Here is a 25,559-nt window from a genome sequence, read left to right on the forward strand (position 1 = left end):
TCTACCCTTAAATAGCTGCATGTTTGTCATAATATTATTAATTATACGGGTTGTTGTACCTCTTACCTAAACGTCTATGCTTGAAATTGTAATTATTACGATCCAGTGCAGTGAGTGTCAAAATCCCCGGAAAAAAAAGCCGTAAATCACAAGCGATTAGGGCAGTCTGTTATAGACCGGAAGTTTACCCAGTCTATGTTTTGCGTGAGCACTACGTCACTACGTACTGGCTTGGAGACTACTAACCTTCCCCTGGTCAGGTCAGAGGTTACCTTGAACAGATTTATGATTAGTGCCGTAAGTTAACATGTAACAACTATTCCCGTGCACTTTTTTCATCTTTTGTGGCGATTTATACGTACAATGCAGCATATTACGGAAGCGTCTAAGTGCATGGTTCTTTAAGGACCTCTAGATTAGTTTGATGAACAAGTTAGAGTGAGCAGGGATAGCGCGAGCACAAAAAATCAAGGGGTCCAATTTAATTTTTCTGGACCCTTTGGTACCTGCAAAACCAACATTTAAGGGGTCCAATGAGAATTTACGGAGTCCATCTGTCCGAAATTCTATTCTTTTACTGATTTATGCCTCCGTGCATCGTAAAATTAAGGAGTCCATACAGTTTTTATAGGACCCTTTGGTCACTTTCAACTTGTGATTTAAGGAGTCCAAAATGGCCAAAATCAAAAAAATAAGGAGTCCCTGGACGCGCAAACTCCTTAAATACGACCCCTGAGAGTGAGTTTATAATTTACTGACAAATCGACGCGCCAAACTGGCTCTTCGGTGCAAACTCCATTCCATATGAACTTGTAAAACATACTGTTCAGTTTCCGGTTCCGGCACTCCGTGTATCCGCGGGTACTCATGCTTATCTGTGAACTCTGAAAACACTCCCTTTTTTCAGTATAAAAATACTCCTATTTTGAACGATTTCACGAATGTTTTGCCAAAACGCGAAAGACATTTCTGATATACGGTATCCCTTTCTGACGCGTATAGGTTGGGTTGCACGCGCGCACGGTACTCGCGGTTGCATGCGTCGTATTGATGTGATGTGATGTGTAATGTGCGCCAAACGGAATAATGAAACTGAGATGAGTTGTGCATAGGATTCGTAAAATAAAGAATAATGAAATTACGATGATTTATATACATGTGATACGTAAATAACGAGCACTCTTTTATCCATTTGGCGAACAAGTGGTATGAAAAATTACCCTTTTTTTTGGTGTTTCACAAATCGCGTTTCTTTATCTGAAAATACCCCTAATTTCGCGAAATGTTCGACGAGCATTAGTACCCGCTGATACACGGAGTGCTGGAACAGGGTACAAAGCACAGAAAATAAAAACAACTGTAATCATAGGCTTAGGAACCGGGGGCTGGGGGGGGGGTTCAGCCCCCTCAATAATTTTGGTGCGGGGGCTGAAATACCTTTCTAGATTAACAAATTGTGATAAGATAAAGGGAAAATGGGTGTTTGTGACCTATATTTTTCCTAACTTTTCTGCCTCAGAGGGGGGAGGACCTCCTTGGACATCCCCAGGCTTGCCCACCAAATATTTTTCAATTTTCAGCCCCCCCCTCCCGGCATCCCATGTTGAAAATCTTCCTAAGCCAATGCAGTTGTGGAAGCAACATGTTTCATGGTTTGCTCAATTTGACGAAGCTTAGGGCTAAAATTGAGGTATTGACCATCCATTTCAGCACTACATTCTCAAGTGGATGGAAATTAGTGCCTTTCAAACTTCCAATGTGAATGGCTTTTGATTTTGACATGTTAAGTTTACAACCTGAAAATGATGCAAATTTATCAAGGGTGCAGCTGAAAAGAACTTCTATAGATTCCAAGTCCCCTTGTAAAAAACAGGTTGTATCATCTGCAAGCAAATTAATTTTCTTTTCAATATTGCCAACTTTGAGCCCTTTGATTTTATTATTACTACGGACTAAAATTTCAATAGCAAAAAGAAACAAAAAAGGTGAAATGGACAGCCTTGGAAAATTCCACGAGACATATCAATAGGATTGCTGAGAAAACCATTATTAAGGGATGTGAAGAGAGCGAACGGTGGTTTGGATTCCAGATGGAGGGAGTCTGCAAGAGGCACAGCCATCAGAAAATGACTAACTGAGATCGCGCGCCAAATAAACTTACTGCAGTAAATTTCCTAGTCTTTAAAAAAGTAGGCATAGGAATATGTTTGGTACAAGTTTCAAGCCTTCCTATTTGTTTTATTATTTCTCTTATATCGCGCCTTTCGTGGATGTAAGGGCTTTTGCAACAAACCTCTTAATGTAACTTGACTAATGGTTTCAAAATCAAAAAGAAAAATTGAAATATAGTCTCATTTACTCTTTTAATTATGAATTTTTAATTAAATCCAGCAAAATGCCATTTTTGAGTATATCCGAAGCTAAAACTTTTGTTAATTACAATGATTGTTTTCAAACATAGTGACCCCAAAACAGTTCCTTTTGGTTTTAATTGTTAAAGAACTTTCAAGGCTTAGGCTACTATTATACATCAAATAAATTGATTCAAAATTTATTCAAAATATATGAAGTTACAAGTGTGCGTATGGACAAACTGTGAAATTTGACCCAATAATAGTTCATTTTCCATCTTATCACTTGCAACTTACGTTTGCACAGTGTGTATCAAAATGATTGGTACCCATCAGTTTCCAGAGATTATAGAGAAGACTGACACATCAAAATGGAACATATTGGCCGGATTTATCTTTTTGGCGACCCTGGGCCAGACCAAAATTTGGAGGCCCCAAACTAACTGTGAGGAAGGCATGTGTACTCAAGTGGCCAAGTTTTGGTTTAGGTATAAGATCGACAGTGGCCGCGGGAGCATTACAAGTTAGAGGGAGACGATCATAAATTTGTCTAGGATATATTTTTTTAATTTCAGACTATTTTCGCCCAAAATGAAGGTGAATTTTGCTATACAATTGGCAAGTGCGTGCGAAGCGCGCAAATTTTGCAATTTTACGCTATTTTGGCCCAAAACATGATCTTTTTCGGGCTAAAAAGGAAGATGCACAGTGCAGTTCTGGGGGCCCCAAAATTTGGGGCCCTGTGTCCGGGCCCATCTGGCCCAATGGCAAATCCGGCCCTGAAGACGCCTTGGGATAGAGCACCAAAATAAAGTGTTGTAATAATATGATAAGGTAGATTTGTAAAATTATGGATTAAGTCTAGCCTCTACGCAGTCTGTGTTTATACTACACGGTTGAGTGCATAGCATCATAAGAGATGTGTGAGATCTATTGAAAAATAGGCATATAGTTATTCTTGAGTGCAACCTACGTCAAATTAAAGCTTGTGAATTGGAGTTTTAGTTTTTACACCTTTTCCTCCCAATTGGGCGACTTTTAACCATTTCTTTATTTGAAGTTACGTCAAATTAACGTTTGTGAATTGGACTTTCACTTTTTACACATTTTTCACCCAATTAGGCGACTTTTTACAAGTTCTTTATTTGAAGTTATTCGAGAGTGCCACCTACGTCAAATTAAAGTTTGTGAATTGGACTTTCACTTTTTACAATTGGGCGACTATTTACAATTTGTTTATTTTAAGTACTACGAGAGTACTATCTACATTAAATTAAAGCTTGTGAATTGGAGTTTCGGTTTTTACACCTTTCCTCCCCATTGGGCGACTTTTAACCATTTCTTTATTTTATGTGCTACGAGAGTGCAACCTACATTAAATTAAAGCTTGTGAATTGGAGTTTCACTTTTTACACATTTTCCACCCAATTGGGGGACTTATAAAAATTTCTTTGTTTGAAGTTATTCGAAAGTGCAACCTACGTCAAATTAAAGTTTGTGAATTGGACTTTCACTTTTACACATTTTCCACCCAATTGGGCGACTTTTTACAATTTCTTTATTTTAAGTGCTACGAGAGGGCAACCTACATTAAATTAAAGCTTGTGAATTGGAGTTTCACTTTTTGCACATTTTCCACCCAATTGGCCGACTTATAAAAATTTCTTTATTTTAAGTTATTCGAAAGTGCAACCTACGTCAAATTAAAGCTTGTGACTTGGACATTCACTTTTTGCACTTGGGCGACTTTTAACCATTTCTCTATTTTAAATGCTACGAGAGTGCAACCTACATTAAATTAAAGCTTGTGAATTGGAGTTTCACTTTTTGCACATTGTCCACCCAATTGGGCGACTTATAAAAATGTCTTTATTTTAAATGCTACGAGAGTGCAACCTACGTCAAATTAAAGTTTGTGAATTGGACTTTCACTTTTTACACAATTTTTCGCCCAATTGGGCGACTTTTTTACAATTTCTTTATTTTAAGTTATACGAGAGCGCAGCCTACATTAAATTAAAGTTTGTGACTTGGACATTCACTTTTTACACATTTTCTGCCCAATTGGCCGATTTTGTACAATTTCTTTATTTTAAGTCCGAAGCAAATAAGGACTATAAGTTTGTCTACACCGATAAAATGCGGGTATAGCCGTATTTGTGTACAAATATAAAGCCCTCTAGTTCTTTTCTTCTTTATTTTGTTTGTTATACTTGAAATACCCAAACTGTTTGATAAATCGCAGTTCCAAATGTACTAAAATGAGAGTAGCAAATAAATTTCATTTTTGTAGATTTTATTTGTTTGTACTTTTGGTTTCTTTGTAGGTTTCATTTATTGTTATTGGCGATGCAAAGTGCAATAGATAAAACGTAGATATTACGTATGTTTTTGTTTGTGATGTTTGGAATGAGGCATAGGCCCTATATGAATTCGAGGAAATGTTTTATTTACAAAACGAGTGCAGCTGTTTTAATTGCAAGTTAATGCAGCATTATCCACATTAACAATGAAAAACCCAAGGCTTTGAAAATACAATGTTGCAACAATTGAAAAATATCACATTGATATACCGTATACATTTAAAATATTATATTGAACATTACAATTTAAGTATGCTAAAAACATTTGATGAGATGTATGTTTATAGCACCAAAATATGGACCTTATTTTCATTAGGGTTTCAGATTCAGATTAAATTTATTTCAAATTCGTGGCCCGAAGGCCAAATTACATGAAATATTACATTTGCATTGTTTACATTAAAAGACATAAAAAACATATAAAATATACATAAAAACACTATAAAATTACTCAAAGAAATTAATTGTCATGGTCCATTGGTTAAGGTCTTATCCTTTGGTGCGAAAGGTCCCTGGTTCAATTCCCCGCAGGACCAAAAGAAAAATCGAATTCCACTCTCCCCGTGGCTCATCGATCTGGTAAAGGCAGGGCAGATGACCCATTATTAAAGACCTCGTTACAGTCGGTTCCGATCAGGGTGATAAGCCCGATTGTTAGCTACACTTGCCTCTTGGAATAGATTCATCAGGATTGATAACAAGTCATAAATTTCACAATTTATGTAGATAAATCCAGTTTCAACTCATTGTGTAGAAAACACTGCACAGTGCAGTTTTGGGGGCCCCAAAATTTGGGAGCCCTGGGCCCGGGCCCATCTGGCCCAATGGTAAATCCGGCCCTGCATATATAGGAGCTGTCTTATTTATAGATGAATTTTATAAAAGGTCATAAAAATTTCGTAAATTCTGAGCATTTCATGAGGATCCAATTTCGCATATATTATTGAAGCAGCAGCATTGTCAACAAACACCAAAAACTAATGGGTACCAATGACTTCTTTGATACAGCCTGTAGTACACCACCGTCCCATTCTCTTCACAAAAATGCAAATATCAGATTTTTGAATTTTGATTTTCTGATTTAGCGAAACACTGATAGAATCTTTTATATCTAGCATACATTTAACACGCAGAATGAAACGGGAAAAAAACACACAAAATGCCTCACCTGTCGGTCCTCCGGATACTCAACTTTTTCCCGAATAAAATCACGTCTAGTAGTTCCTCTTTCGTACTCGCAAACCACGTAGTTTTCATTTAATTCGGCCATTGACAAATTGATGAACAGTATAGTGTATAGTGTGTGTGCAAGTATAGAGACGTTTTTATATGAAACATTTGATAACTGGATCTATAACGAGCTAGTCTCTTTGTCTTCTCTTTATGACTATGAGTTACCTAGTCAGTCAGAACGCTAGTGAGAAGCACCTAGTAAAAGCAGTTCCTATTATTATGCAGACTGGCAGACTGGACGTGGCAGACTGTATTGATGAACATTACTTTTGTTAATTTTGTCATACGCTTGATCAGAGAAGATGTTAGAACATTTTTACTTCTTTCAAGGTTGTAGCTATAAATTCTATTCCTAGAATTCCTAGAATAGAGGTTATCCGTGTTCTATAAGTTGCATATCCTATCAGCGACTGCTATACCTTGTGTAGGACTTTCAAAAGAAGTACCTGCATGTGCAACCATAACTGTTTCAAAATAGCCCGCCTAAGTCATGCAGATAACTCCAAGGTCATGCGTTAAATTGGTTTGAATGAGGAATACTACGGGAACCAGGGCCTTTTGTTAGAAGTCACACATGAGTGAAGTGGATAACCTCTATTGTACCTTTCTATTGCAAGGTAAAATTATTCAAGAAAAGTAGCCTTCAGGTAGGCCTAATTACCATTTTATTCTATTTTCAAAATGCATCATTGATGAATAGTGTAAGATTAGAATATAATAAAGATGAAGCAGGGTCGGCTCAAAACTAATTCATTAAATCAGACAATCCAAGGATATCTTTTTTTTTTCTTCATTTTTTCAACTTTTCAAGTTTTAACAAATCAACAAATCAAAAATGATTTATTTTTGTTTTTGTTTTAATTTGACTAAAGATAAAAGTCATTGAAATTAGGAACCATTTGCTGATATTGACATCGTGAATATAGTACCGTATCTTGCGCAGAAATATCAGTAAGAATCAATAAGTTCATCAACTAGTGAGGACTCTTTCTACAGGGTGTCCCAGAATGATCTATACCAGGAAAGTTTAATTTTTAGGTATGAAGAGCATTATTATTGGCGGTATTGTTTTCAATTCTAAGATTTACATATATTTAGCTTTCTTAGAAATTTTAGATTTTAGCAATTGGACGTTTCTAATATAAGTTACAGGACATTGCGTAAAAATGGTGAATTTAGGGTTTTCACAAAACAACCCATTTTGAAAATATCTGTAAAATTACTAACTGTTCAGTTATTTGGAAAATGTTATGCAGGTACTTTTGTTCTTACTTTCCTAACTAGTCGATATCTATCCATTATTTATGATATTACGAAGTAATCCTTGTATGAAATAAAGGATTTGTTACGCTTGATCTTATACTATTGTTTCTTTGTTGGCAGTTTTGAAGATAACTGTTGTGGTGTCTGAGTTTCATCATTTTAAATGCCGGCAAAGATGGATTTGTCATAAAAGTATAGAGAATGTATGTCCTTAGTGTCGTAGCATATATTTATGTCCACAGTATATTGGCAGCTACGTAACGGAGAAGATTAAAATTGACTGCGGAGGATCCTTGAGGAAGTTATATTCTCTGTACTAATGACATTTTTGGGTAAAAATTGTCGTAAAAATTGCATAAAAGTATGTTTTTTAACCCAAATATCTGAACACATATTAAAATGTTTCATCAGTAATTCCATATTCGGTATAGATCATTCTGTGACACCCTGTATAGTCACACAAAATGATTGTATAGACGAATCCAATTTCACGGAGGATATTTTAAACTGCATTCTATCACCCGTGTTACACGTAGACAAAAAAAATTATGACAGTTTACAACACAAAAGAATCTAACATCGAATTTTAAGCGGCTTTAATCCACCGAATTGGGCAGTCACAACACCAGTTTGGTGCTGCGGGGAACCGGTCATGGCCGACCAAATACTGACCATGACTTGGCTCGTTGGATTCGTCTATAGAATACATGTACTTTGAGACAAATTTTATGAACCTGCAGCCTCTTGTCACACTTTCACGATATCCGACGGGTACCCGAACAAGCGCTACGAATCGTGCCTCTTCATACCTTACGAAATGCTTACTAGCGTTGTGTTGCGTTCCGTTGGAGTTACTACTAACTAGGCTACTATTATTTCCTCTTACTTAATAAAAAGAATCGAATCAAGTTAGATTTAAAATTCTACCTGGGATCGACCGGGGTTCGAACCAGCAACCTATCGATCCATAGTCGAGGCACTACACACTATGCTACAAGTGGTTGTGCTAGAAAGCAGTCTATTTATTATACTTACTGTTTACGGAATAGAGCGCGCGCAAACGGTATACTATTATAGTGCTGCATAATAGTGAATCATAGCAAAACAATTGTTAAATTTTTGTGAAAAGTGTGAAATTTGGCTCAGATGTAGTATGGCCGCGTGTCCTAAACTCGCCACCCTTAGCGTTACATCGCAAATAATTGAATTTTTATACCAATCGAGTTTCTAATTAGATTATCTCCACAATTATCAACCCTAAACTAGCAAAAGTAAACATTTTTGGAAAGCTGAAGGCATAAGCAATATACATTTCAACTCATTATACAGGGTGACCTTCAAGTTATACAAGGTGGAATAAAAAAGATTCGGATAAAAAATGCATTGCTTATTGCCAACTTGCAGTAATAAATTGGAAGGAAACAACATTCATTTGGTTAGAGGATAGGGGGAGGCTACTGACTTTGGAAGAAACCAAAATCACAACTGCTTAGTAATCTCTGAATACAGGGTGTCCCAAAGTATGTTAGAATTTTTTACAATTCAACATATTTTGAACTGAAACATTTTGCCCCTAAACCATACAGAAAAAATAAGTCCATATTTAGATTCCTCATTAAATTTCCCTTCAGAAAATCTATACTTCGACTATGATAGGATAAGTAATTAAGATTTTACAGTAACTTTTAGATTTTGAAGACATCGGCATTACTTACTACAGTGTTTAATATGAAAACGGGTAGTTTTGTATGGAAAACTTTGCATTTTCTGGACTAAACCAATCATAAATGATTAAAAACTATTAGTAGAATTGTTTAGCTGTAAGATCATGAGTCTTTTAGATGCTAAATAGAATCAAAATCCAATTTACAGCCTTTACAGAAGCAGATTATGCACTAAAAATATCAATCCCATAGAGTTTATGTGTACCACATCCCCCACCTCCGCCACCCTGCCCATTCTGAATCCTATGAAGCACAGTGTCAGTATTACAAAGGCTGAAGAATTTCTTTTTACAGGTTTGAAAGTGCATTTTATTTAGCATTCTATTATCCCCACGACCCATTATTCAAAATCGCGCACAGTGATTTGTTGAAACGCGTCACGTGAAAGACTTAGGGGTTCATTCATATATTTTCATGACTAAACGGTTGTTTATGCCTGAGGGGCCGCTTGCGGCCCGAGGGCATAAACAACCGTTTAGTCATGAAAATATATGAATGAACCCCGTTCATACATGCAAGAACATTTTGTAATTCTTATTTCATCAAAATAATAACAAAAAATTACAAGTAACATTATTAAAAGTCATGATTTTCCTTCATTTTTCCTACCCGGCGATCGCACATCCGGGACACCGGGCATAAACGCTGTTTATGCCCGGCTCTCGACCAATCACACGCGCCGTTACATAGCGTGTATGTATGAACATTAATTAACAATAAAGTGGCCAGGGCAACGAACTTTATGTTCTTTACGCATCAAAGCGCACAGCAAAGCGCGATGCAGTATATTAGCGTCGTTACGCATTCTACGCAAAGCATTACGCTTGGTTACGCGTTCTGCAATACTCGCTATCACTTACGCTTTGGCTACGCTTAGGCGCTCCACCTTGAGGTAAATAACTTGAAATATTTGGGCAAAAAATATGATATTTTCTCTTTAAATCGCACTATTTTGTGGTAATAGAATAGAAATAAAGGGTGCAGCTTTATCCTTTACACGCAAATAATGTGTCCTCGGCAGTAAAAACGTTTAAATAATGGGTTTGGCTGCGCCTCACCCATTATTTACGTTTTTACTGCCTCGGACACATTATTTGCGTAAAGGATAATGCATTACCCTTTATTTCTTAAATAAAATGAGACCACAAGCATGACAATAACATCTTGCTTGGCAGAGGTATCATCATTTAATTTGAGTCGACTTTGGAAAAACGTAACATCGCCACCTTTTTTTGGATGGCGAATTCAAGACGCACGACCGAATTCAGTCTGGTGAACAATTCTGGGGGGAGGGCCAAAAATATTTTGTCCAATATGGCCGCCATAGAGGTCATCGAACTTTATACAGGGAAAAAAATCAAAGTTGTTCAAATTGAGTTATAAACCATACCAACATTATTTAATGGTTTTATTTAAAACAAACTCATAGTGACCATAAAAACGAATAAAAACATCGGTCTCTTAACACGCGATATTCAAAATTCCCGGGCTCCGAAATTGTCGAGTGCAATGACGTCCCAGTAATACAATGAAGGCTGACGACAATTGAGCACAAACAACCATTACGTCATTGCACTTAGACTATTTCGGCGCGGGAATTTTGAATATCGCGTGTTGAGAGCCGACTGTTTTATGATCAATATGAGTTTGTTTTAAATAAAACCACGTGATTCGTGCTTGATAATTATTTTTCTAACATATAAGGCATAATGTTATGATTGCCGGAGACCCCCTTTATGTACAATATCCATATCTTCAATTGTTCTATATTTGAGAGCACTTTATTACAGTGCTTTCCCCCCGTGTTTCTCGTAAAGAACTGCAGCCCAAATGTTGTTTTCATTCAGCTTTTATTATTAGTTTTATAGTAAACAGTAAACTGGAATAATAATCAAATACATCACCATTTGACATTGCAGCACTGCCTGGTAGAATTGACCTGAGATTATGATTTCTCAGAACAAAAATAGATCTGACTTATTATGTTATTGTACACAATCAAGGGTATAAGGGTTTTCTCTTTTTTTTTTATCTTTGACAAATAAATTGTCTAGCTTACGCCTTTATTTATGAAATTTTCTATATTCTTTCTTTCTCTTTTTCTTTCTTCTTACCATTATTATAAATGTAGTATCATTACTTAATATTCCAATATATTTTACTATAATTCCATTTTTCTTTATCTATATTTATCCTCAGTTTTCGTTTTGTATTCAACATTATTTGATCAATTCTTTTTATTTCCTGAATAAATAACATCAATATAGGTACAGATTTTCCAGTATCATTGTATATTATTCTAGATTTGTAAATAGCAAAACACCCCAAAACAATTAAAATATTAGCTAAATGTTTTTCATTATTTTCAATATCCCACCCACATAAAATGTTTTCCAGGTTTATTTTAAACAAGTTGCAATTTTCCATTTGACAAATAAAGTTTGAAAATTTAATCCAGAATACGTTGTTATTTGAACACATAAAGAAATGTTCCAAATTATCTGTACTATTACAAAAGTCACATGTATCTGAATTACTAAGTTTCCATAAATACAAATTCCTTTTACATGGAATAAGATTGTATAACACATTAAATTGGAATTGCCCCAATCTATTTTCAATTCTGTTTCGAATTTTAAATTGAAATACCTTTTCCCACACTCTTGCATACACACCATGTTTTTCCCAATACTGAATACACACAGGCTTCTCCAGATCAGTATTTAACATACTATAAATTTCTTTCGTTTCAAGAATGGATATATGTTTAAATTGCTTATTCTGAATTTCAAAAATAGTGAACGATTTTTCTTTACAGGAGGGCATAGAATTACTCCTGACCTCTTTTTTCCAGTTTTCCGGAATCGCATGAATTAATTTGTGAAATAAGAACATGTTCAGTGGATTTTTGATAACTTGAGATAGTTCATTTAAATTTAAAACCTATTATTTATAACAATGTCTTTCATGCGTATTACACCTGCATCAATCCATTCCTTAAAGAAAAGAACTTTATTTTTATGTCTTATATTTGTATTGCCCCATAATACAGTATTATTGTTTACAGAAATGTTTTTCCTTTGTCTGTTTTGCAGTGTATACCAAGCTTTTAAAACCTCTTTATAGAACAGAGGCATTTTGTCATACACGATTTCTTTTATGTCTTTCGCATTACAATTAAACTCGAGTATTAAAGACAAGCCACCAAGCTGTTTGAACCAATGCTGTGATATTTTCTTCCATATAGCGTTATTGTTATTTCCATCTAAAATTCTAGCAATCCATTTTATTTTTAAAGCAGCTATTTGATGCTCTAAGTTTATCATCTTCAAACCACCATATTCCATATAACCTGTTATTGTTTTTCTTTTAACCTTTTCTCTTTCTGAACCCCAAAGGAAATTAAAAATTTGTTTGTTTACGTTCTTAACAACATACTCTGGTACATTTAGATTGCTGGCATTATAAAGTATTTGTGAGATACCCAACGTTTTGATAATCGTTATTTTACCATAATATGTTAGTTTTCTCGCTTTCCAGCTAATTAAGGTTTTTTGCAATTTGGTCAATTTCGGTTTCCAGTTAAGGTCCTCAGTAATCTTCTTATCCTTCCCAAAATATAAACCAAGACATTTCACTGGACCTTCGGTCCATTTAAAATCTGGAATTAAATTCGAGGGTTTATTTATTCCCAGCCACATTCCCTCAGTTTTTGTTTGTTAATACTTATTCCTGAAAGAAAACTGAACTTCTCCATTTCTTCCATAACATTTTTAACAGAATCCATATCATTTACAAATACAGTGGTGTCATCTGCTAGTTGAACAATTTTAATTTGTAGGTCTGGTTCCTCTTTGAAAGAGACACCCTTAATATCTACATTATCTTTAATATTTATTGACATAAATTCCGCCGCCATAATAAATAATAAGGCCGATAATGGACAGCCTTGACGAATACCTCTTTTTAATTCAAATGATCTTGATAACCATCCATTCATTGAAATGCAGCTATTTATATTAGCATAAATGGTTTTTATCCATTTTAAAAATTGCGAGCCAAAACCAAATCTTTTTAGACACTTCAACAGAAAATTTATTTCCAACGAATCGAAAGCCTTTTGGAAATCAATAAATAATATAGCGCATTCATTATTCTTACCATTACAATATTCAATAACATCCTCAATAATTCTTATGTTTTGTCCAATGAAACGACCCTTAACATATCCACATTGTTCTTCACTTATAATCTTTTTAAGAATATTTTGGACACGATTTGAGAGCACAGCAGTACATATTTTATAATCATAATTTAACAAAGTTATAGGTCGAAAATTATCCAAATTGTTTTTATCACCTTTTTGTAAAGTAGGTTGATAATCCCTCGTCTCTGAGAGAAAGACAATGTACCTCTTTCAAAACCTTCATTTAGGGAGTTCGTAACCATTTCCTTTATATCAGACCAAAAACATTTATAAAATTCGGGAGTTAATCCGTCAATTCCGGGTGATCGATTAAGTTTAAGTGTTTGTACTGCTTTTGTACATTCTTCAATTGTTAGTAGCCCTTCACATTCGATTGTTTCTTCATTTGATAATGTTTCTACACGAGTTTTGTTAATGTAGGCATCAATATCTTTATCTTCTATTTCTTTTGATTTATACAGATTAGTATAATAATCTACAGATTCATTTAGAATGTCATCTGTGTCTGTGATATTTTTTACCGTTTTTAACTTAAGTTCTGTAATTGAATTTCTAGTTGCTTTGTGTTTTTCGAGCCCCATGAAATATTTAGAATTGGTTTCACCCTCCTCAAACCACTTGACTCTTGACCTTATTATAGCTCCTTTAGTAGTTTCTTTATACAGCTTTTCTAGTTTTGACTTTGCTGCAATATATCTGTTCTTAAATACATTTCCAACATTATCCATTTTCTCTTCTAATTCTTTAACATCATTTTCTAATTTCTCCAAAAGCTTTTTTTTACATCGGGCCTTTTTTTTACAGTATTTTACAGTGAAATCTTTTATATTTCTTTTACATAATTCCCAAGTAAGTTGATTGGATAATTTTTGCCGGGTACAATCCTTTTGGCAAGAACAAATAACTTCACGAATCTCTTTTTTGTAGTTATTATCATTTGTGAGTGAAGAATTAAATTTCCAAAAACCTGGTCCAGTATTTGTTTTTCCCATTTGTAACTTTAATGAAATAGCATTATGATCTGATTTTACAGAGGGTCTAATATCAGTAGTTTTAACAACATCGATGAACTCTTTGTGAATCAGCCAATAATCTAGCCTAGAAAATAAACCAAGTGATATTTGTCTCCATGTGAATTGACGTTTTTCTGGCCATCTATGCCTCCAGATATCAATTAAATTACAATGTTTAATAATTTTTGCAGATATTTACATGGTACATTTTTCCTTTTCATGTTTTTAGTATCTTTATTATGGTTTTGAGTACAATTTAAATCACCACCAATAATAACATTGTACTTAGCATTTCTTTTAATCCAATGAAATGTTTTCTTGAAGAAAATATCTTTGTATTTTTGTTTCGTTGGTGCATATAGATTGATTAAAGTGCAAGGTTTTTTACGGATTAGCATATTCAACAAAATTTTTCTACCATCGTCAGCAATATGACTATTTTCGATTTTTACATCTAAGTCTTTTCTATAGACGATTGATACCCCTCTACTGTGAAATGTTCCAAACGAACTAAAAGATTCTATCGCCCACTCTTTCCTCAAAGCATTTTCCAACCTTTGATCAAGATAAGTTTCTTGCAAAAGAAAGAGGGTTTTCTCTTTATTGCATAATTAAAAGGGTGCCCATCACAATGTCATATACAGGGTGAGTCAAAAAAAGTGCAATAGAGAAAAGAATCCATTTTTACTTAAGAACCGAGTTGAACTTTTTAGGTTTGAAAACATTTTATATATGGTATATCCATCAGTAACCTTGTGTGGAAAAATTGAGGAATTAACATTAACCGTTTTGTTTTTATGACAAATTTTATAGCGCTACCCAAATTTAATGTTTGTCCACGAGACATCTAAAATTTGAATGTCAGCCCACTCTGTGTAAGGTAGATTTGGAACAACTGCCATTTTCTTAACCTCGTTGGCATTAAAATAAAATGGAGCACCCAAAGTGTTATTGCCCTTGGTCCTGTTTAAGGAGAAGAAACATTATTTATTGTTATTTTAATTTTTCCTTTACTTTAAAGATGTTTGTTCTCTATCAAAAACATACAAATTTGTAGGCGGGTTTTTCAAATGTCAAAATGAAATGCGCGCAAATTGAAATGGAGTGAATTACAAAAATATTCAGTAAGTTGGACATATTGGGATTAAAAAAACTGGAGCTGGAGTCGAGTGAGGTATGAAGGACTTAAAGTAATGTTAGAAAGTTTGTTTGAACAGAAAAAAGAAATCAAAATAACGCAAAAATCAACCTTATTTAAGTTAAAGTCAGTTTCAGATATGGTGCCTTTATCGCGCACTGTTTGCTCTCATTCAAAATACATGGTACCTCGTGGACAAAAACGAAATTGGGTATCGCAGCAAAAGGACTCATCAAAATTCAACGGTAGTTGCGATTCACTTCATATTTTCACAGAAGGTGGCTATTGAGTGTAGCATTTATATAATCTTTCAATATTGGGAAAGTTCGATTTGGTTCTTACATAAATATCGATTCTTTGCTCTATTGCAGTTTTTTTGACTCACCCTGTATAACTGGTTTTTACTTATTTCTTTTTGATCTTTTTGTTAAGGGTAGACGAGGTATTCTTGGTCGAAGCAGCCAAAAAATAATTTTCTATTATCAAAATCAATATATTATTGAAAAATAACACTTTGATGTTTTGCAAAAGTTCATTCTATAAATCATATACTTTGAAAACTTTCTTGATTTATTGTTGTTAATAAGTTATGTACGTTTTACAAAATTGTTGTTTAAGCCCCCTTTACAACATAATTCAAGACCACCTACAAAAATATGTCTATGATATTTGAATTCTTCTACACACTCGCTATGAAATGATCAATGCAATTTTTGCCAAAGCTCACTACCATTCACAAGATGCTGTGAACTACCAAATCGCAACTGTTTAAAATAGTTGCTAACCTTAAGTGTCCCCCGCCACACAAATCTGTGCGTTTCCTACAAATGTAATATTGTCGATAGTTATCTCATAAAGCAATATCTCACAAATGTATTACGGTATTGTCGATAGTAATCTCATAAAGCAATATCTCACAAATGTATTACGGTATTGTCGATAGCTATCTCATAAAGCAATATCTCACAAATGTATTACGGTATTGTCGATAGTTATCTCATAAAGCAATATCTCACAAATGTATTACGGTATTGTCGATAGTTATCTCATAAAGCAATATCTCACAAATGTATAACGGTATTGTCGATAGCTATCTCATAAAGCAATATCTCACAAATGTATTACGGTATTGTCGATAGCTATCTCATAAAGCAATATCTCACAAATGTATTACGGTATTGTCGATAGCTATCTCATAAAGCAATATCTCACAAATGTATTACGGTATTGTCGATAGTTATCTCATAAAGCAATATCTCACAAATGTATTACGGTATTGTCGATAGTTATCTCATAAAGCAATATCTCACAAATGTATTACGGTATTGTCGATAGTTATCTCATAAAGCAATATCTCACAAATGTATTATTGTCGATAGTTATCTCATAAAGCAATATCTCACAAATGTATTATTGTCGATAGTTATCTCATAAAGCAATATCTCAGTTACTCTTTGCACCTCTTTTCCGGTAATGAGTTGAATAATCCTTTTTGCTAGACATGCTCTACTCGGATTCCTTAAAATGGTAAAACTTTACGCTAAGCAAATCAGCAATGACGAGTATATCGGTTGATGACAGCGCCAATCCTAGTGGGTTGATGAGTTTGTCTGCGATAGATTTCACATAGTTACCATTGCTGGCGTAATAATGAACCTGTCCTTTTCTGCGCTGCTTTTCTTGGGATGCGACAAAGAAGCCCGTTGCTTGATTGTCCCAAACGACCCCCGTGACAGTGGCGACATCTGCTACATGAAACTTCCGCGTCCGGACATTATCTGTGCTCATCTGCACGGAAAGAACTGTACAGCTCTTATGTCCTTGAGTGACTAGTATTTCCATGTTTTTGTTTACTGCCAGAAACATGGGCGGTATCGACACTTCCACGGTGCGAATATGTCTTCCATTGACAGTAAAAACTGACACTAAGGAACGTACATAATCTCCGATATATATCCGATCTTTGGTGTCGATAGCAATGCAAGATGAACAGACTTTCGTTCTGGGAGGGATGTCTTCGTCTAGAACGTTAAACATATCCATGTACGCACCGTCAATACCAAATTTCTGAACGAATTTAGACTGGTCCACGACAAACAAATGTCCACTTGAGTTGAATGCAACATCCTCTGCCATGCGGTAGGGACCTTTTCCTTTCCCTTTTCCTGTAAGTGGTTTCTGACTTCGTACGGTAAACTTAAAGTTCCCGACTAGTGAAAATACATCGACTCTGCTATTAGTATGATCAGCGATCGCAACATCTCCGTTGATAGGACTTACGCTAACTCCACCTGCGTTGTTGAATTCAAAAGTCTTTCCGATCTTTCCTACTCTATGCCAAACTGTGTGAGTATGTTCTGCAGTAGCAAACGATTGGTCGCATGTCACATCATCGTCATTGTCATCATCCTCATCATCACCATCACTAGCATTATTATCGTCGTGATCATCACCAACACCGTCATCGTCATCGCTTATTAAGTCATATGTGTTTATGTTCGCGGTATCATTAAATGATACCGATTTCAACGATTTTGAAGCCCTTTTGTTATTCTCTTCCATAGAAGACTGGAGAGCACCATGATCCTCCTCCATCTCCTCCGCCTCCTCCACCATCACCTCCGCCACCACCTCCTCTTCGTCCTGCTCCTCCTCCTGCTGCTGCTGCTGCTGCTGCTGCTCCTCCTCCTCCTCCTCCTCCTCCTCCTCCTCATCATCATCATCATCATCATCATCATCATCATCATCATCATCATCATCATCATCATCATCATTATCATCATCACCTGCATACTCGTCATCCTTTACAGATGCTTCATCCGACTCTCCATCAATGGACACCACCGGTATTTGCTCAACTGATTCCTCATCACTGTACCTGGCCGATGTTAGCCCATTTCTCCTTTCCACATCTCTGTTAATATTTGCATCTCTTTCATTATTAGAGAGCCAACCGTTATCCTGATTTTCTGGTTGATGCATGTTGATATGAGAAACCTTATTTTCTGTGCCATTATGAACACATGGCAATTCACCTGGCTTGCATGCAGTTATCTTATTAATGGCACAGTTGACATTCGGATACAGTTTCATAAACACACAATCATCTGATTCTAACAAAAGCTGCGACATTACATCAGCAATTACCACACGACTTGCCATCTGCTCCGAGTTCTTTCTATAACGCTCAATCCGCTGTTGGGTCTGCCTAGCGAAAGCTGTTGCACGTCTGAATTGCGTCCCAACATGTTTCAGTTTGGGTATCCGTTGTTTCAAAGCCTTCCTTTGACTCTTTATCGACCCTGTTAGTCTGACTACATGATGGCCACGTTTTGAATGGCTCGACACCTTGCACCGTTGACATATCACCTGTAAGCATGGCTCACAATATAATACCAGCGGTAGCGCAGGATGTTTTGAACAATTTCGCAACGACGACGAGCTACCTTTTTCGATATCTTTCAGCGTCACGACATTGTGATTTCGAAATACGACCATATCTCTATGAGCTTTCTCGCAAGTTGCGCACAGGAAATGTTTGCAATCCTGATGTAGACATCTGGCTCGAATTTCAGCTTTCTTTAGACACGATTGGCATTGGGTGACCTCACTGCGAGCAATCAAGACGAGAACCTTCTGCTGACTCGACCTAGTCTGCAGAAATTCATTGCTGGGAAGTAGTTCTATCCTTCCATTTGATACCAAAGTTTTTTCTCCGCATAGTGGACAGAGGATTTCTTGATTTTGACCTTCAACGGTTCCAGATACTTTGTCCACAAGACATCGTTGGCAGAAACTGTGCAGACAATTCAGTAATTTAGGTTGGTGATATTCTCCGTGGCATATGGTACAATGTTCATTCAAGCTTGTGTTCAATGATTCCTCCATTGGAACGATGCTAGCAAAAGAATTATCAGCTTAGTCAAATCTGTAAAGTGTGTATAAAAAGCAGACAAATATATTGTTAAAATGACATAAAACAGATATATGTATGGTTGCTTAAGGAATCGGATATTAACGTTTGCATAGTATTTTTTGTGGGAGCTGAGAGTACACCAGACATATCGAATTGCATTCTAAATACGAGGAATGTCCTTCTGATATCAAATAATTTTGATTGTTTGAAATAAAGGTTGTATGGATTTAAACTGGCTCATTGAAATAACATTAAAGGGCATATCTATTGCAAAAACAAGTTTAACTCCATTCGAAAAGAATAATTATTACATTACAAGTTGACACTCGTTGCAATTTTTTATGCGTATTTCTCCTGAAAAAAGAGAAATTGTGTTGGTAAAGTTCGGGCTCGTACGGGTCCGTCCCCTTTTATCTTAAATGTTATTTGCATCTTTACAATGTGCAGACACTTGTATAATGGTATTAGAACATCAGAAAAATGCTAACAAATGGCAAGGAAATTTTCAAGAATTTTGTTCATTAAATGTTCAGAATAAGTCACATTACTAATTTAAATTTAAAATATGTGTAAATAGCGCCCTCACTTTGCACACAAATGTACAGTTTAGAGAATAATTATTTACAGTCTCAGAAAAATTATAATACTTTATTTAACAAAATATAGGTAATACATTAAACCTACTCACCATATGACCCAAAATGACACTCTTGACTACTTTGAAACAAATGATGAAATGACACAATGAATCCATGATGATGAGTCATTACAACTCCCGGGGTACAACTTGTAAAACTTCAAAAGTGCTTGTATGTTCATTGAAGCATGATGGCCAAATTAGATCTGGGGTCACTACCAAATTGTACTTGAGTCCAAGATGGCGGCCAAATTCACAAACGGGTCATTCCATGCTAGTTTAAAAGAGACTGAGTGTACATCCAACCTCTTGATTGGTGTTTAACCATTGGTCATGGGTACCTGTTGTGCTTCCCAAGACCACAAGAAACAAATTCAATTTTGCGACCTGAAGCATGTTCAGCTAAATTAATTGGTCAGTAGCAGGTCACTTTACCCTTTGTATATGACAATATCTTAGCAACTAAATCAGCTATGACCTATGGATAGGCTATAAACAGTCCTGTATTCACTATTTTTATATAGCTATTTATAAATCACCATAGGGTACATTGGCGCGCGCAGCCATTACACAACATCGTATCAGCAAAGAATATCTAGATAAGCATTCACTCCATACAAATGAATAGGAAAACAAGATGTCGGTATTCATGAATTTTCACAAAAATGGCATGTGCCAAAAATCTGAAGATTGGGGATCACGTAACTTGCATATGTTATGACAAACTGATTTTAGAGAAAAGTTACCGAAAGCATTTAAAAATTTACCGAGCGCCATTTATTTTATAATGGTTTTTATTCGGTAAAACACACCAAATTTTGAGCGACAAGTTGCTGAAGTCAACTGCCTTACCATTGAAAAGTACAGGAAGACAACCCACTGTGCTAGAATAATGGCAACCTCCATTGCTCTCTATCAAGAATTTATATATTGCTATTTATAAATAGTGAATACATGACTGATACCAACTGCTCATAAATGAGTAGTATCAAAAACAGTTGGATATTTGTATTTTGTTTTAGTTTCAGAGGGGTCAATGTCAAACCTTCTTTCGGTTAACGAAAATATTTTCCAACTTTCACGGTCCAATGGGGATGTTTTCATTCAATTTAAGGGATTTTTAATACTCAAAATGTATTATCTGCAAAATGCCAGACCCTGTATTTGGTCCTGCCACAAAAGTCGTCTAAATTTCACAAACCTCAACGGCCCGGTACATGAGGTGCACAAAGCTAGGATAGAGCAGTATATTTTTATCTGCATCTGAAAGAGTTCATTTTGAAGTTATTAGTAATAATTTCGAAATTGCATAGAAAAAGAGTGATAAAATCATAGGTTAATGCATTATTCTGGTAAGGGTATACAAAGTACCATTTTCAAAGGGCAATATCTCAACGACTAAATCAGCTATGACTTTTTTTTTAATTCCATAATGACACTAAATAGCCAAGTCTTTAATCAATAGTAGCAACAAAATTAGATATTTGTATTTTGCCATGACTTCACGGGGGTTAGAATCGGTAACCCGTGCTATTGTTTCCATTCTCAGGGACCCAGGGTGACCTTCCGGAAGTCAAAACGGAAAGAAACAATCCAATTTTGTTGCTACTACACATTTAGTCTTTGTTAAAGACTACTCACTATTGAGTCGCAAACCACGATGGCCCACATAATAGCGAGCGAAAAAACTACTCACGATTGAGTCGCAAAATGGCCCTCGAATAGCGAGCGTAGCGAGGTTTCCAAGAATGCGTGGTTCCTAGTAGATATCTCCCTATAAGTAATATAGGTACGTGGTCTGTAGCACCATAGAAGATCATAGTTGATTTAATTGATGAGATATTAGCCTTTAAAAGGGGTACTTTGTAGCCCTAACCAGTATCTACGTAAACATGTTAAAGTATGATTTTGTTACCCTTTTTCTGATGTTATTTGTAAAGTCAAACTATAAAATCAAAAAAAAATTCTATCGCTTTTAATAATTATTTCAAAATACACTCTTTCGGAATTCAGATGTAACAAATATATTTCTCTATCTTTTGTACACATCATGAACCGGGCCGTCAAGGTTTGTGAAATTTTTGTGGCAGGACCACATTATTGGAAATAGGGGTGTCTTTCATTATACCGAGGGGCTGCAAGTCTTTTTTGACTGAATCATAGACATTGACAGATAGTTACAATTTACATCCACATTGGTCCTTGAACATGTTGAAAATGGAACTATTTTTTTCAACAGCACAAAGGTCTGACATTGACCCCTCTAAAACTGAAACAAAATTCAAATATCTATTGTTTTTGATACAACCCATTTATAACCAGTTGGTTTATTAGCCTACCGTAGAATTCCGTCTAGAAGCATATATGCCTCTAAACGAGGGTTTTTTAACGAAAGATATGAAAGGCCAATACCCTTCTCAAAAACATTGCAATAGATTGGTCTTACAAATATACATGTTTGTACAGCCGCCTTAATCAGTAATATAGTTGTTCAAACTCCAAATAACGTTTTTGTTGAGAGTGTCTGCCTCTTGTCTCTTGTGTCAAAAAAACCTCGTTTAGAGGCATATATATGCTTGTAGACGGAATTTTACGGTATATCATAAGAAGGTCATAGCTGATTTAGTTGCTGAGATATTGTTTTTTAAAAAGGGTACTTTGTTTAGTGACCTGCTATTGACTAATTTAGCTGAACATGCTCCAAGTCGCGAATTTCTTTTATTGTGACCTTACCATTGGGAGCAAAGAAGGTACCTCCCGGGGGACAGTTCAATATGAAATGGATATAGGTATAGGGCTGACACTTTCACAGTAAGGTACATTCGGGGAGAGTAAAATATACAAAATATGGGTTCATTGGGGCAGAGAGTATGTTTAATTTTGGCATTAGGTTGCTGATTTAGTTGCTGAGATATTGGTTTTTTTTAAAGGGTACTTTGTTTAGTGACCTGCTATTGACTAATTTAGCTCCGGGGGACAGTTCAGTATGAAATGGATATAGGTATAGGGCTGACAGAAAGGTGCATTCGGGGAGAGTAAAATATACAAAATATGGGGTCATTGGGTCAGAGAGCATGTTTAATTTTGGCATTAGGTTGCTGATTTAGTTGCTGAGATATTGGGGTTTTTTTAAAGGGTACTTTGTTTACCTGCTATTGACTAATTTAGCTCAACATGCTCATTGCTCAAGGTCGCGAAATTTTATTTTTTATTGTTACCTCACCTTGAGGAACAAAGAAGGTACCTCCCGGGGGACAGTTCATTATGAAATTGATATAGGTGTAGGGCTGACACTTTCACAGTATTTAAAGGGGCATTCGGGGAGAACAAAATGTGCAAAATATGGGGTCATTGGGTGAGAGACGGACCGTTTGGACCTAAATTAGGGGACCATAATGACACTTTTAGGATTTGCAGTTCTAAATAACTTTGTTTTTTCAAATCAGTGATAAATGAAAGTTGACGTTCAAATAATGGAAATGCCATTGGGTGGTACATCAAAATGGAAAAATGTGAGCATTTGTTTGGAAAACAATGTGGGGTCTTTGGGTGACAGCGATGCTGAAAAGGGGGTCTTAACACCTCTACTTACGCGTCACCTCCAAAGGGACACTCCCTATGACCAATGGTGGAACAGCATCCAAAAGGTTAGGCGGTACACTTTAATTTGCTAATAGTATTTTGATCGATGTTTATTATAAATTTGGTTGTTATTTGAATTTTATTTTGTGTTGATATTTATAATTCCGTAAAGCTCAATGCGCACAAAATATCATCACGATAAAGATTATTTTCATTTTATTTTAAGTTTGTAGGTGTGTGTTTGGCCGTGCGGGGTGCGTGTGTGGATGTGGGGGTGTGTAAGCATGGGGTGAGTTTGTTCGTGTGGATGTAGGGTTTGGTAGAATGGAGTGTGCGTGTGTTTTTGTGTTAGAGGAGGTGTGGGCTGAGTGTGTTGTGTGAGAGGTGTGTAGGGGTGGTCCTGTGCATGTGGATGTGGGTTTGTGGATAATATGGGAGTACTGATTATTGGTGCAGGGGCTGGAATACCATTCAGCCCACCCCCCCCCCCCCCAATAATCCTAGGTGAAGTTAAAAAATGATAAAATGAGTGAAATGAGGGGTAATGGGTGTTTGTGACCTATATTTTGCAAATTTTTCTGACTCCGAGCCAGTGGACAAGGAGCTGTGCGGGGCCCTTTAATGACTCCTTTATCAGCACTTATGTCATTTTCGCCTTTGCTCGGGCCCCTGAATCATCAGGGCCCACCCTGTCCACTCGCTTGCTACGCCTCTGGGTGAGCCAATATCCCGGGGCCATTAGGCCGTGTAAAATTAATATTTTGGTTCTCGTCCCTCCCTCCTCAATTTCTGGGATTTGTCAGATTTTTTTTTTTTTTAGATTTTTCAATTTTTTTAGACTTTGGAATGATTTATGAAATCGTCATACATATAAATAAGTTTATTAGAGAACAAGCATCACTGCCAAGTCTTTTTGTGGTAGTTTAGGGGTTTATCCCTCAGAAAAAAAAAAAAAAAAAAAAAAGGGCCTCATCGTTTCCTCGAGCACTGTTGGAGAAGACCGAAAACTACTGACAATGCTAATTATACATTGAAAAAAAAAAAAAACACCTCCCTCCCTCATCAATTCATGAAAATCCTCTGGACGAGAACCAAAACATTAATTTTATACGGCCTTATGGTATACAACTATAACACTATTAATTACCCATAATAGCTTATTGCTAATTAGCGTTATCAGCATTGGCCAAGCACTGGTGCAAACTCTCGGCGCTAAATAGAGCCAAAAATCGAAATCACTATATCATGTATAGACTCTAACAATAGGCCTACGTGGGAGTTCAAACATACCTGGCAGTGAATGAACAATGGTGTATGCGTACAATCATATACCAAGCACTATTGTTATAAGTTACGCTTGAAAAGGCTCGACGACCTCTATACTAGCAATGAATACATATCGTGACAAAATTAATACTACACTACCATGACTACCTACCATTTAACAGTTTTGAACTTGACAGAACTTCCTCACAACGATTGCCCTAGAACACACAGTTACAGTACGATATAGTTGAAGTACACTTGAATGTACAAATCGTCAAACCATTCGGAATCCCGAATAACACGTTATAGCATGCATAGTGCAATTATTTGTTTTCGCTTTGGACTCTGAACTCCTAACACTTTAATAGTAGGTCCCGGGAGTAGGTCTACTGTTTGTTGATCAAGTTCAACGGATATGAATTCTGCACGGTACATTGTATTATCATATATTCCAACCGTTCAAGGTACTATGAATAATTCATCAACTGACGTATTTACCAACTTTAAGGACTTGGTGTTTCGCCTGATTTGTCAATAAAAACCAAAATAATTATGTTTGAATATCATTACATTCATAATATTTTACTAATTTTACTACTAACAATGAAAATCATAATTTACTACTAGTAATTGACCTCGGTTGATCAATTCATATTGAATACTTGGTGAATTATTTAATTGATTCGTAGATATTCATTATTTATATTGATTACTTGATTGGAAATGGATTGGGTAACCTGCCCGAGAAGTCTTACCCCTGCATTGCCCCGCCGGCCTTTTGGATTGATTCCTTGGTTGATGATTGGCTGATAGCTGGCCATGTGTGATATAAAATTGGATCGATTGAGCCCATATTTATTGGTCGA

At 35.9% G+C, this 25,559-nt stretch overlaps 2 protein-coding genes across 4 annotated transcripts in view; both read right to left on the bottom strand.

Annotated features, from left to right (window-relative positions):
* LOC140159096 (ornithine decarboxylase 1-like) overlaps nucleotides 1-6,153 on the bottom strand; it is a 35,348-nt gene extending 29,195 nt beyond the window's left edge. For 2 of the 3 annotated variants that reach the window (XM_072182444.1, XM_072182443.1), the window contains exon 1: nucleotides 5,883-6,153. In XM_072182444.1, the coding sequence (XP_072038545.1) occupies nucleotides 5,883-5,984 (102 nt within the window). In that variant the 5' untranslated portion in view covers nucleotides 5,985-6,153. The remainder of the gene's footprint in view (nucleotides 1-5,882) is intronic. The other variant, XM_072182442.1, reaches the window with a different exon arrangement.
* An 8,599-nt stretch (nucleotides 6,154-14,752) lies between these two features.
* LOC140159098 (uncharacterized) lies at nucleotides 14,753-25,077 on the bottom strand. The gene is made up of 2 exons (XM_072182445.1): nucleotides 24,866-25,077; nucleotides 14,753-19,220 (listed from the first exon to the last, which is right to left on the bottom strand). The coding sequence occupies exon 2, from the start codon at nucleotides 19,178-19,180 to the stop codon at nucleotides 16,799-16,801; it is 2,382 nt and encodes a 793-aa protein (XP_072038546.1). The 5' UTR covers nucleotides 19,181-19,220; nucleotides 24,866-25,077; the 3' UTR covers nucleotides 14,753-16,798.
* Nucleotides 25,078-25,559: the final 482 nt, after the last annotated feature.

Source organism: Amphiura filiformis, chromosome 8 (genome assembly GCF_039555335.1).
Source record: "Amphiura filiformis chromosome 8, Afil_fr2py, whole genome shotgun sequence".
Classification (NCBI taxonomy): domain Eukaryota; kingdom Metazoa; phylum Echinodermata; class Ophiuroidea; order Amphilepidida; family Amphiuridae; genus Amphiura; species Amphiura filiformis.

Coding starts and splice junctions, on each gene's coding strand:
- LOC140159098 (XM_072182445.1), bottom strand. CDS start 19,180: ATGGAGGAATCATTGAACACAAGCTTGAATGAACATTGTACCATATGC.